Raw genomic sequence first — 13,022 nt, 5'->3', positions numbered from 1 at the left:
AATATTAATCAAATATGATCAATAATATTATTCAACATTTGTTAATACTGATAGTATTAATCGTATAAGATCCTTACATAATAATGATAAAATTATATACATGTATACATTCTTAATTCATCTGTGACGAATATCTCTTATCAATTAGTCAAAAAATGAATGAATATATTTCCATCTATTCAGGTCCAATCCTGAAATAATTGTAATTTTTAATATATATATCTCTCTCTCTCTCTCTCTCTCCTCCCTCTCTATCTCTCTCTTTCTGAATAATATTAAACTGTAAAAAATAAAAATGCATAGAATATGTGAATATTGCTCTTGATAAAGATGTCATTGTCCGCGCTTAGCAAAAAAAAACTTATATTACTACAATTATTATTATATACTGATACTTTTTTTAGAGAATTACATATTAAATAAACGACATGAAAATCCTTTCTAATTAAAATAAATTATAGAAATGACATATTATTGACATTTTATCATTGTTTTAATATTAAATTAGTTTTAATGTTATAGCTATTTGTGAACATTTTCTTTGCAGTTTGTTTTCCTATCGATCCCCTCGATAATTTGTTGCTTTTTTAAGATGTATTTCTAACATTCACGAATATATTTTGTCTGGCAAACAAAAAATATGATACGAAACGAAACTTGTTTTGACAAGACTTGCGATTGCAGATGTCTTGATGACTGTTAATATCAACACGTTACGCAAAATGTTATTAATCGACAAAGATAGAATAATTGATCAGAAATAAAATGAAGTGCTTATCGAATAAAATGCATGATCATTCAAATTTTATTACTCGTTAAATTAAGATATATTATAAATTTTATATATTTGTATATTAAATTTTAGAAAAAGAATAATAATTTCAATTATTCTATAAAATATCCTCATCGATTAATAATTCATTATATCAGTTTATTACATTATTTATGATTAATATTTGCAAATTGTGATTATATCGTGAATGTTTTTTTCAGGTCTAAGCGCTTGTGAGAGGAAATCTTTCATATTCTTGAGGAAGGAATTGCCGGTTCGCCTTGCCAACATCATGAAGGAGATTCATTTGTTGCCAGAAAACTTACTGAAGATGCCTAGTGTTGGTATTGTAAATAATTTATATATCACATCTTTTGAAGAAATAATACACTTTGAAAAAGTCGATGTCAACGATGCTACTTTAGACAAGTGAGTAATGTGGATCAAGAATTTTTTGGAACAGATTTCAATATTCGCAAACATCATTCGCAAAATGCTACGAATTACTAAACAGAAATCTTGGATTTCTTACAGATTTTGCCAAGCTCTAATAAAAATACGAAATAGGCATACCGACGTTGTTCAAACAATGGCGCAGGGCGTTTTGGAACTGAAGGAATCCCACGACGTGGATATTCAGACTGAAAACAGCATTCAGTATTTCTTGGACAGATTTTTCATGTCTCGCATTTCCATTCGTATGCTGATCAATCAACATAGTAAGTTCATCGAATATTTCTTGAATAAATTTTAGTATAAGTCGTATTTTATCGATGCTTTTTTGATGCTTTTTTTATTGATGCTTTTTTTTATTATATTTTAGCGCTCCTTTTTGGTGGGCAGTTGAACGGGCACAGTAGACACGTGGGATGTATAGATCCATCCTGTGACGTGATCGGCGTCATTAAGGACGCTTATGAGAACGCACGATTTTTGTGCGATCAATATTATCTGGCTAGTCCGGAATTGAGAGTCAAACAGCATAACGGCAAGTTTGAACAAAGTTGATTATATTAGTGTTAGTAAGTAATTTGAGACAAATAATTTTTTATAGAGATAGATTACATGCAGTTTTATAATTTCTACCATTATCTTCATATATACTTGTTGTATGAATACAGAATTATGATTATGTATGTATGATTATGGTTATATTTTACTATTTGATAAGATTATTAAGTAAAAGATAATAACGATTAAAGCTCAGTTCTATCACATAGGATTAACTTCAATCTCGATTTAATGTACTTTTTATCTTTTTTTAATTCTGAGAATGAAAAAAAGATGAACAGTAAGTTAAAAATGAGATTAATCTTATATTGGTAGAACCGGTCATATAATTGTTACATGATGATCCATTTTTCAGAACTTGAACGCAGTAGTGAGATTAGGATTATTTATGTACCAAGTCATTTGTACCATATGTTATTCGAACTCTTCAAGAATAGTATGAGAGCTGTGATGGAACACCATGGATGCGACTCGGACAATTATCCGCCACTCGAAGTTTTACTAGTGCGCGGAAAAGAGGATATTTGCGTGAAGGTAGAACGAACCGTTTTATTAATATGTCAATTCCTAGACAACATATAATTAGTTCACAGTGAATAATTATCACCGTTTTACAATCTGCTTTAGATATCCGACAGAGGTGGCGGCATTCCTCGTTCACAAATGGACCATTTATTTAAGTACATGTATAGTACTGCTCCACAACCGAGCAAATCAGATGCTCATACGGTACCGCTTGCAGGATACGGTTACGGTCTGCCTTTATCCCGATTGTACGCCAGGTATCTGCATGGCGACATCGTATTGCTCAGTTGTGAGGGCTATGGAACAGATGCTATTATTTATCTAAAGGTAATATTTAAACTTATCAAAAATCTTCAAGATTACATCTAATGAGAAACACTACATGTCATATATATTACGTATAATTTTGTCTTGGTTGTATTTTATTGCGATATCCTAACTGAAATCTTACATGTTCAGGCTTTATCCACCGAGGCAAATGAACTATTGCCGATATTTAACAAAACCTCGTCAAAGTTTTACCGCACACCGGTACCCACTGCGGATTGGAGCAGTCAATGTGGTGGTGGGATGGCAACGAGGCAACTTAGTATGAGTCACGCTCAAGGCCACAGACTGCCTCATGGGATGGAAATCACTCATTTATAGCAAAACGCGATCGATGCGGATCAGAAAACGATTGAGTAAGTAATTTATAATAGTACGATGTATACTCGCAATCGTATGATGTATACACTCTTCTTTCCCTAAAGCATTCCTGAATTTACTTCTTTCTTTTTCAGAAAGTTCTGTCCGCGTATAACAAAGGATACTTTAATAGGAAAGCTAGATCTGTATTCGAAGCCAGAACAATTATTGAAGGAATATTCTCTACAAATATGAGAACAATTGGTTATTAGATGAATAAAATACTAAATACATACTGGCCAAAGATAATATTGATAATCTCTTTTTTGTGCCGTAATTGCATTACATATCAAATCAATTATACAGATTTGATGATTGAAATTTTTGTTTTTTATCAACACGTTTTTTGTGGTGCAAACGTAGACCAAATTCAATCAAATTATCTACTATGTGTTCTAGCGAAAAAATTGTGACAGGGTTTACAATTGATATAAAAGGAAAAAAAAAGTGAATTTGATAATTTTAAACAAGTTACAATTCGTTTTATAATGAATTGTTACAATCCAAACAATTGGATTGCGATTATTTGTAATAATAGGCTTTGTATGGCGGAATGTATTCGATCATCTCATAGTTAGTTATACTACAGACAATATTAGCATTTCAATTTGAGATAGCATTTTTTGTTACATTATAGCTCCGAATGTCGAACGATGTATCCTGGACCACGTTCTGAAATCTGTTAAAAAATAAAATTCTTCTGTATCTATACAGAGCAATAATATATGTTAATAATATATATTTTAATAATAATACATATTTATTAATAATGTATATTATAATAATAGATTTTTTCTAAAGATTGAATTTTTAATATCGAACGTTTTTATTATATTCCTTTTTTTTCATATTATGTTTTTTTTTCTTATTTTATCGAATAATTTTCTAAAAAAAGAATTATTTATATTGAATATACTTTTTAGATTTTAGAAAGTTGTCTAGAAGACTAATGCAGGCGTCTACTTCCAATCGACTGTATGAGATACGTAACAAATTGCAGACTGTGATGTAACATGAAATTTTGATTTAGCTGCTAGAAAATTACATCTGTTAATGTAAGCATGCACAAGATGTGCATGTGTAGCAGATAAATTATAATTTTACGGCTATATGCCTATTGTTCCGTACGATTACAGAGAAAACTGAGCGAAGAGAAAATACTCTTTCGCTAGAATAATATTTTATCTCGCAAAAATTTATGGTCAGCTAACCAATCAGTTACTTTTTAATTATATTTTCTATAAACAAATTAAACTTATACGGATCAAAATTATTTCTTTGTGAAAATTTTGGTACGGATCTCTGCATTCTGAGGTATTTGTGTCATTGGTGTCTTTAACTTTAATTATATTTTGATAATAATGTTTCTTTTTGTATAAAATAGTACATTATATAAAATAGTACGATGTAGAAAAAGGTAATCAATGTCAATAATTAGTATTTAATTATTAATTAATTAATTTGTTTTTGTTATTAAAAAAATTAAATTTATATGATTAAAAAACGATGTTTCTTAAATTTATGAAGGATGATTATAATTATTTAAATTTTAATATTAAAATATATAATATTGTATTATAAATCATGTATTTTTTACGTAATGTAAAGTATTTTAAGATTTATTGATTTTCTAATTACTCGAAAAATAAAAAATTTACTTGATCACACAAATATCTCAGAGCGATTTTGTAATTATTTTGTAAATTTATATATAATATTGTATGATATAATGTGCTGGGAGAAGAATGTTATAAGCGCGGAATGAGTCACTTGTGAATGCTGTGTACGTTTTTTACGATGCTGCAGTTTTTTTAAACGTAACTTCGAGGACATAGATTAAAATAGTATGCTGTATCATGAGTGTGATAATTCTTATAACATCTTTCAAAAAATGTAACGTTGACAGAGAATTCCTCTTTCTGAGCGTAATTCTAGAGATGATTTAAAGAATGTTATGTATATATGCTATGTTGAATACGATGGATAAGTATGTGAATTTGTTAGTTATGACGAACTTATTCTATATTCGTGCATTTGACACGAATAGAATGTTGTAAAACATTGTTAATAAACAATCTCAGAACAAATATGAGATGTACGGATTATTTCACATCATGAGAAACTAGGTCAAGCTGTCCGATCCTTGATCACGAGTTTCTGCTAATTCTTAAGTACACATGGCATCTGTAGTGGTATAGTACATGGTGTCTGATAAGGGCCCGCATATTATCAAGGCAAACAATGAATCTAGGACGTCATGTATACGATGGTTGCTTCCCAAATAACTCACATTTCATGTATGTAAATTAAATACCCATATCCCGTTACTCCTCTCTGCTATAATACTGGAAAAACACGACGCCTATAAAAAGTCGAATGGCTGAGTCGGAGAACACATTCTGTATGTTATTCCGCAACAAAATTGATACAGGCGGCACCCTTTGAACTACTATCGCAGAAACAGGTAAAAAGATAACTGATATTTTTCATAAATTTGTTATAGAAATTCTGAATTAATTGTATAGCATTTTTCTTTTGTTTATCTATGATTTTTCGCAAGCAAGTGATCAATGTGACTGTGTGATTCGCATATGTAAAACGATAATCGTACATCGATAATGTTTACAAAGAAACTCAGGAAACAAAAAAAATTATACGCAAAAGAAGATTCGACACTCATGATTTTGTAATCAGTACACTACTCGTGTTAAACAAAATGTGCAACAAAATCTTGCGCGATATCCAGATAAGAAGGAATTATCTTGATGTAATTAGATGATAATACTGTCTTATCGAGATTTAATTACTCAAAGATTAACTATAATTGAGAATACGTGAATAAAAATAAAATTGCAATAACTATACAAATGATCGACAAAGAAGAACTTTACGAAGACAATGGAAAATTGACGATACATATTCGATAAGAATAAATGTATGTGCATATACAATAATGTGTAAAAAATTTAAAAGAGATACGAAGTATAAGCTAACGATTGACGAAAACAATAAAATGAAAATTATTTGAATCAAATGAAATCAAAGAAGAACTATATATCTAAATATAAATTTAATCAATTCCTTTTCCGATAATTTAATTATCGAAAAAAAAACATATCATTCGTAAAAGAAGTAAAGTTGTTTTACAGAGTAAAATTGTTTGACAAGAAATAAAATCACGTTACTTTATACGCAAATAAAAATTGATTTAATAATTATTCGACGATATCAATTTCACTTCTGCCTCATACGTATTGCAAATACGTAAAATTGTGCACAAATCAGATTAACGTTGAAGAACTTCACTTTTATTTAAATCTATATAAAATTTGATTCCATATACTTGCGAAAATATATAACATCATATCATTCTTTTTAAATCGACGTTATTCTTCTTGGAATTAAATATTTCGCAATATTATTATACTTGCAATAATTTTAAATACAAATAAATTAATTTTTTCATATTAATCTCAATAATACATATGAATATATACATATATATTATTCCAGTTACTTGATTGAAAACCAGAATCTAATACGTCCTTATATAATCTCAAATGTAAAACAAATCTGAAGAATACATTTTGAAGCCAAAATCAAAACAACATCAAATTGACAATAGTAATGCGACGACATATTGATGCCAAATGCAGATCAGATCTGTCTCCGATAGAACCAAAAAAACGCTGTTTTTGATATTCGATTCTTGCGTAATACTATTTTTGCAAAAGCAAATCTGCTTAAAATTTGTTCAATCTGTCTTCATATGATCGACATATCTATTTATTATTTACTTCTAAACTATCATATATTTTGTTGCGGAGATTGTTGCACATTTATTTAATCTTGCAGAAAATATCTTCTGAGAGATATATTTTTATAATATATTTAGAATACAAGCATTTATTTATTATAAAATTTTTTATTATATGTATATAAACACAAGCTATATAAACAAAAAGTCAGTTTAATTATAAAGCACTCGTGAATATATGTGTATGTTCAATTTAAACATTTGATAAGCTACTGAATGACTTATTGTGACATATCGTCTTGATACCTATTGAGTGGGCCACGGCTTAATATGATAAAGTCAATTCTTTTCAAGCTAATCTGATAGACAGAAAAATCCGACATGATCTTAGCTTGATCAATTGGCGCGATTTTTTTCTAAAAATGTCTTGAATTATATGTGCTGATTATTGGTGCCGTGTGCATTCAGTGTTTAAATACAATGAACGAAACAGTAGCTCACAATCACAAGTGTTTCTGTCTCCAAAAGGTAAACTAATTAGTGAGAGATGATTCTTTCACGCAAAAAAAAGATTTAGTAATAGTCAGCTAAAGAAAGTCAGTTGCTTAAAATTTTGCTGTTATTGCTAAAAGGTGGTTGGCTAGTGAAGATAAAATAGATTTGCTGTCGACGTTCACTTTATTAGTTAAAATTAAAAGCTTGTACTTAACATAAGTAGTTAAGTAAGTGGCAACTATTCCTCACTATTTTAGCCGCGTAACCGAACATTCATACTATAAATAATATAAATAATACTATAAATACTATGAATACTATAAATAATTTTAAATATTAATATAACAAAATTTAGTAAAATATCAAGATATAACGATAAATGAAATAATTTTCATATAATAAATATAGTCATAGTTATAAATATAGCTGTTTTCTTACTATTTATTGCGATAATAATAATTAAAAATTATATAAAGAAATAATAAAGAAACAATTACTTTTACAACATAATTGCATAAATGTTATAAAGGTCAAAGAAACGGGAAAATTTTAAAAAGTAAAATAAGAGCTTAGAAACTTTATTCAATTAATTTTAATCACATCAAAAATTTAGAGTATAATATGCCATTTATAAATCATCTCATTAAATTTATTATTCGCGTCAGTTGACGGTTCGCAATTATTTCTGAGATGTTGCCGGTTGCCATTTTACTGTGGAATATTTTTCGCTGCAGAAAATTTTAGCAGTTAATAAATTGAGCTTTGGCAACAACGACATTAACTGTTCCTATTATAAGGATATATTTTAACTAACACAATTATATTTTAACTGCGTTGACTATCTTTTCTCTGCGTGTATATATAAAACCAAACATCCAATCTACAATAATGATCATCAACTATTACATTTTTCTTCAAAAAAATTATATGTGCTGTCTAAATAACAAAAAAAGAATATTCACGATAATTACGTCGATTGATAATTAACAAAACTTGATTTCACACATTATACACAAAATTATGTGAAAAATTCGATTTTGTACAGAATCATTATGTGGAAGATAATAGTGTTGTGCGCGATCGTGAGCCTGGCAGCTGGCCAGAAGGCTCTTTACGACAACTACAAGGTCTTCAGAATGATCCCGATCACAAAGACGCAACTCGAAATTCTGCATGAAATGGAAAATATTATTGATGGAGCTGTGAGTAAATTTCTTTTAAATTACGTTTTGCAAATATAAGTAATATAACAAATAGATATAACAAATCAAGAATGTCTGCAACGAGCTTTGTTCTCGATTAAAATACATATACAAGTAACATTAATATAATGCTTTACTTCTCAAAATTACGAAATTAATTTCAGATTTATATTAAAACATGATTAAGTTTTAAAATCTTAGAAATTTTTGAGAATTCTAAAAATCCTATATAACTATAAAGTTATTAATTAGAAAATGATTTGAAAACTCAATAAAAAATAAAAAAATAGGCAAATAATACTTTAACTTCAAAATTGAACTTGATAATTGAATTTCAACTCTTATAAGTGAGATTAAATGTTCCTAACAGTTCTCCTTCTGGGATTCTCCAAGTACCGTAAACAAATACGTGGACTTGATGGTCGCCCCGCACAAGTTGCCTGAGTTCTACGAGAAGATGGCAGAAAACGATATACCTTATCAGATACACATCGATGATGTCCAAAAGTTAATTGATGAAACAACTCCTAAGACTCAGACTCGATCAAAATCGTTTGATTTCACCAGTTATCACACTCTCGACAACATTTACAAGAAATTGGATGACCTAGTCAAGCAGTATCCCGACAAAGTGCAGACTGTCGTGGCTGGCAAAACGTACGAAGGGCGCGAGATCAAAGGTATCAAGGTTTCCTTTAAAGCCAACAATCCTGGAATTTTCATCGAGAGCGGCATTCACGCCAGGGAATGGATCTCGCCGGCAACCAACATGTACATTCTGTGTCAATTGCTGACCAGTAACAATACAGATGTCAGAGATCTAGCTGAGAGTCACGATTGGTACATCTTCCCCTCGTTCAATCCTGATGGATATGTATACACGCATACTACGGTAAAAGCTCCGTTTCCTAACGTTACACAAAGCGTGATTAATTTATCAATCAGTTTTATCTGCATACATTTTTTTGGACATTTCCAGAATCGACTTTGGAGAAAAACGCGTAAGCCGTATGGTAACTTCTGCAAGGGCAGCGATCCCAACAGAAACTGGGGCTACAGATGGAACAGTAAGTATCCAGATCTTTAGCGGATAATAAATTCTCTCTCTTTCTCTCTTTCTCACAGTTAAGAATAAAATGTTATCAAACATTCAGATTGCAGGTGTTTGATAACATCCATGAAATGTCCAGATTATTCCGAAGATTTTGAAGAATTCTTAATATATTTGTTAACATTATTATAATTTAATATTTTCAGCTGGAGGTTCCAGCAGAAACCCATGTGCTGAAACTTTTGCCGGGAGTGCACCCTTCTCCTGCATAGAAACAAAGAGCGTATCTGAATACATCAAGTCTATTTCTAAAAACATTTCCGCTTATATATCATTCCACAGCTATTCGCAATTATTGTTGTTGCCATATGGTCACACGAGAGATCATCTTGATAACTATGACGATTTGGTAAAAAAAAATTTAACATTTTAAAGTAATATCTTTCACGAAAATATTTCATAAATTAATAGAATTTTTTTTTCTTCATAATTATTTTTTTCTTTATGATTTTTTTTCATATCATCATTTTATTTGATTAATTGTGCATCACTCTTCTTCTTCGAATTCGAAAAATTTTAATAATAATCAAATTTAGTATTATAATATCATTAATATCGGTTTGTAATAATAATAATTTACATAATTTTTATATTTTCAGTATGCTATCAGCAAAAAAGCGATTACAGCTCTCAAACAGAGATACGGAACTTCGTATAAAACCGGAAATATTGCTGAGACAATCTGTAAGCAGAAAAAGCTTTTAATTTAATTTGCTTTTCTATTTCTTTTATCAAAAATATACTTGAACATGTAATTTGTAATTATCTGAAATGATTTACGAGAGTTAAAAATCTCTTTTTATTTTTATTACTTTAAATTCTAGAGCATAATCTGTTAATTGAATGTAATTATTCGTATTCCGAGAATTGAAGTAATCATTTATAAAAAAAAAACAATTTTTTTTTCAAATTGACGTTCTTATTAAATAATTTTTTAGACATAGCTACTGGAAGTAGTATGGATTATGTCAAAGGCACTTTTGGTACACCTATCACCTACACCTACGAGTTGCGTGATACAGGTCGTTACGGCTTTTTGTTGCCTCCTGCGCAAATTATCCCGACTGGAGAAGAGACTCTGGACTCACTCGTAGCAATGTTTAAAGAGGCAAAAGCACGTGGATATTAATAAAATATTTAAAATTGACGTAAACGTAATTAATTTATTGTAAATATTTTATTATTTCGATGTATGATAATTTGATTTTATTTGACAAAGTACGAATCCCGCTTTCCCATTCTACTTTGTAATCTGACAACAACAATAAATTTTGGTATTTATAACTAGCATTGTTATTTAACGTAATAAAATTGTTCTAGCCCAATTTGAGTGAATCCATCCAATTAATTATTTAATTAATTATAGGATGACATCGCAGTAATAGTCACTATATTTATAGATTTTGACGTGATTCTCTTTTATTAAAAACGAATAGTTAGAATAACAATTATATAAATTGTAATAAAAAAATTAACAATCGTTAATTTTTTTGAATACTTTTATTTTAAAAAATCTTACACATGAGATTTATATCATGAATATCTTTTATTCAAAGAGTCTCAATTTGTACAATAGAAACGTTATATGTATTCATAGTAATAATAATGTCAAAATTTTATGTAAAATTCACTTCAATAATCGTTGATATATTATAAAATCAGTTAATTATATTAAAGAATTCGTATCATATATAAATTTGAATCGAAATAAATATAAGTTTATGAATGCGATTTGTATATTGTATAACATATATTTATATAATAAATAAACAATGATATATATATATATATATATACTTATAGTTAAATAATATATTTTTCGTTTATATAAAACGAAAAAAGTAAGAAATAAATGAAAGCATGTATGTAAATGAAAGTATGTAAATGCTTTCTTCAGACTGTTCCGATATACACAATATTGAAATTCTATGACATTACGTAACATGAACTATACATTTTCAGTAGTCATGTTACATAATACTATAGAATTTCAATACTGGCAGCATATATTGGAAAGCTTAGAAGATAACATTACCACAACCTCTGCCTGCACTGATTATACTAATGTTTCTATAGGAACACTACATGTGTGAAAGAGACAGTTAATCACATCATATTAACGTTAATCACATCATATCGGCTAAAGTTCATTTGAATATTCGCTCCAATATCAAGTGTCCATATTTTCGTTAGTCAAGTTGGTCACAATGTTTTTAGTGAAATAACCTTGCACAACATTCACACTTTAGACTTTGTCCTTTTGTATTTAAAGGATTGTTATCGGATTTATTAGTGACAATAATTAGAAGAATTAAATAGAAATAGTTATATAATATTAGTTTTTTCGTTGTGTAAAAATGGCGCGTGTGCTTGTAGGTGTAAAAAGAGTAATTGATTATGCAGTAAAGGTAATATAACATAACTTTATATTATATATTAAGGACAAAAAAATTATAACAGTATGAAATCAAATATTTTTTCTAACAATACATTATCATAAACACTGTAACATTACATATGTATTATATAATAAATTCTATAATAAACTAAGATTCTGAAAATGCTAAATGAAAAACATCATTTTATATTTTGTATGTACAATGCTTACAGATTCGTGTCAAACCGGATAAATCCGGAGTAGTTACAGATGGTATTAAACACTCAATGAATCCTTTCGATGAGATAGCTGTAGAAGAAGCAGTCAGAATGAAGGAAAAGAAAATAGTTCAGGAAATAATAGCAGTTAGTTGTGGACCAATGCAATCGCAGGATACAATCAGGACTGCACTTGCTATGGGTGTAGATCGTGGAATTCATGTAGAAATATCTGGTCCTGAATATCAGACATTGCAGCCTATTCATGTCTCAAAGATACTAGCCAAATTGGCACAAGATGAGAAAGTAGATTTGGTGATACTTGGTAAACAAGCCATAGATGATGATAACAATCAAACTGCACAAATGACTGCTGGCGTTTTGGATTGGCCGTCTGGCACTTTCTGCAGCAAGGTAAAAAGTAGATAAAATTTATCATGCTGTAGGATTATCTTAATCTTCTTTCTTATTTATCCAGATCGAGAACAATAATGGTGAATTGACTATTACACGCGAGATTGATGGTGGATTAGAAATCGTCAAGATGAAAACTCCAGCAGTGCTCAGTGCCGATCTTCGCCTAAATGAACCACGATACGCGACTTTGCCAAATATTATGAAGGCCAAGAAAAAACCCATTAAGAAGATTACTTCGAAAGATCTTGGAGTAGATATGACACCGAGAATTGAAATATTGTCTGTAGAAGACCCACCAATTAGGCAAGCTGGTGCTATAGTACCAGACGTAGATACCTTGATAGCCAAATTAAAAGAAAGTGGCCATGTGTAGCTAAGTCATGGGATAATTGTAAAAAGAACAAAAGTCATCTTGTAACTTTTATATTTTGATAACTTGTTTTGTATAAT

The 13,022-nt window shown here is 29.4% G+C and overlaps 3 protein-coding genes across 3 annotated transcripts; all 3 read left to right on the top strand.

The window, feature by feature from the left end:
• Window positions 1-993: 993 nt before the first annotated feature.
• LOC105624222 (pyruvate dehydrogenase (acetyl-transferring) kinase, mitochondrial) lies at window positions 994-2,956 on the top strand (the record flags this gene model as incomplete). Its single annotated transcript, XM_012205581.1, has 6 exons — window positions 994-1,201; window positions 1,307-1,491; window positions 1,596-1,760; window positions 2,139-2,317; window positions 2,411-2,635; window positions 2,768-2,956. Coding segments are annotated over 6 exons (1,151 nt in total), but the record flags the coding sequence as incomplete, so codon positions are not given.
• A 4,276-nt stretch (window positions 2,957-7,232) lies between these two features.
• On the top strand, window positions 7,233-10,689 carry LOC105624211 (zinc carboxypeptidase-like). The gene is made up of 7 exons (XM_012205571.1): window positions 7,233-7,280; window positions 8,291-8,449; window positions 8,820-9,341; window positions 9,429-9,516; window positions 9,707-9,909; window positions 10,160-10,244; window positions 10,499-10,689. Exons 1-7 carry the CDS (start codon window positions 7,233-7,235, stop codon window positions 10,687-10,689), a joined length of 1,296 nt encoding a protein of 431 aa, XP_012060961.1.
• A 1,228-nt stretch (window positions 10,690-11,917) lies between these two features.
• On the top strand, window positions 11,918-12,945 carry LOC105624210 (electron transfer flavoprotein subunit beta). Its single transcript, XM_012205570.1, has 3 exons — window positions 11,918-11,968; window positions 12,171-12,569; window positions 12,634-12,945. The coding sequence occupies exons 1-3, from the start codon at window positions 11,918-11,920 to the stop codon at window positions 12,943-12,945; spliced, it is 762 nt and encodes a 253-aa protein (XP_012060960.1).
• Window positions 12,946-13,022: the final 77 nt, after the last annotated feature.

The sequence above is a fragment of the Atta cephalotes genome (genome assembly GCF_000143395.1).
Source record: "Atta cephalotes unplaced genomic scaffold scaffold00074, whole genome shotgun sequence".
Classification (NCBI taxonomy): domain Eukaryota; kingdom Metazoa; phylum Arthropoda; class Insecta; order Hymenoptera; family Formicidae; genus Atta; species Atta cephalotes.
The sequence above is the reverse complement of the archived record's forward strand: the minus strand, read 5'-3'. Positions and strand labels throughout refer to the sequence as shown.

Bases quoted from the DNA above. Each gene is read 5' to 3' on its own strand.
- LOC105624211 (XM_012205571.1), top strand. From the start codon at position 7,233: ATGAACGAAACAGTAGCTCACAATCACAAGTGTTTCTGTCTCCAAAAG. The intron at 7,281-8,290 runs GTAAACTAATTA...TCGATTTTGTAC, and splicing joins AGTGTTTCTGTCTCCAAAAG to AGAATCATTATGTGGAAGAT. The intron at 10,245-10,498 runs GTAAGCAGAAAA...ATAATTTTTTAG, and splicing joins AAATATTGCTGAGACAATCT to ACATAGCTACTGGAAGTAGT.
- LOC105624210 (XM_012205570.1), top strand. From the start codon at position 11,918: ATGGCGCGTGTGCTTGTAGGTGTAAAAAGAGTAATTGATTATGCAGTA. The intron at 11,969-12,170 runs GTAATATAACAT...CAATGCTTACAG, and splicing joins TAATTGATTATGCAGTAAAG to ATTCGTGTCAAACCGGATAA. The intron at 12,570-12,633 runs GTAAAAAGTAGA...TTATTTATCCAG, and splicing joins CTGGCACTTTCTGCAGCAAG to ATCGAGAACAATAATGGTGA.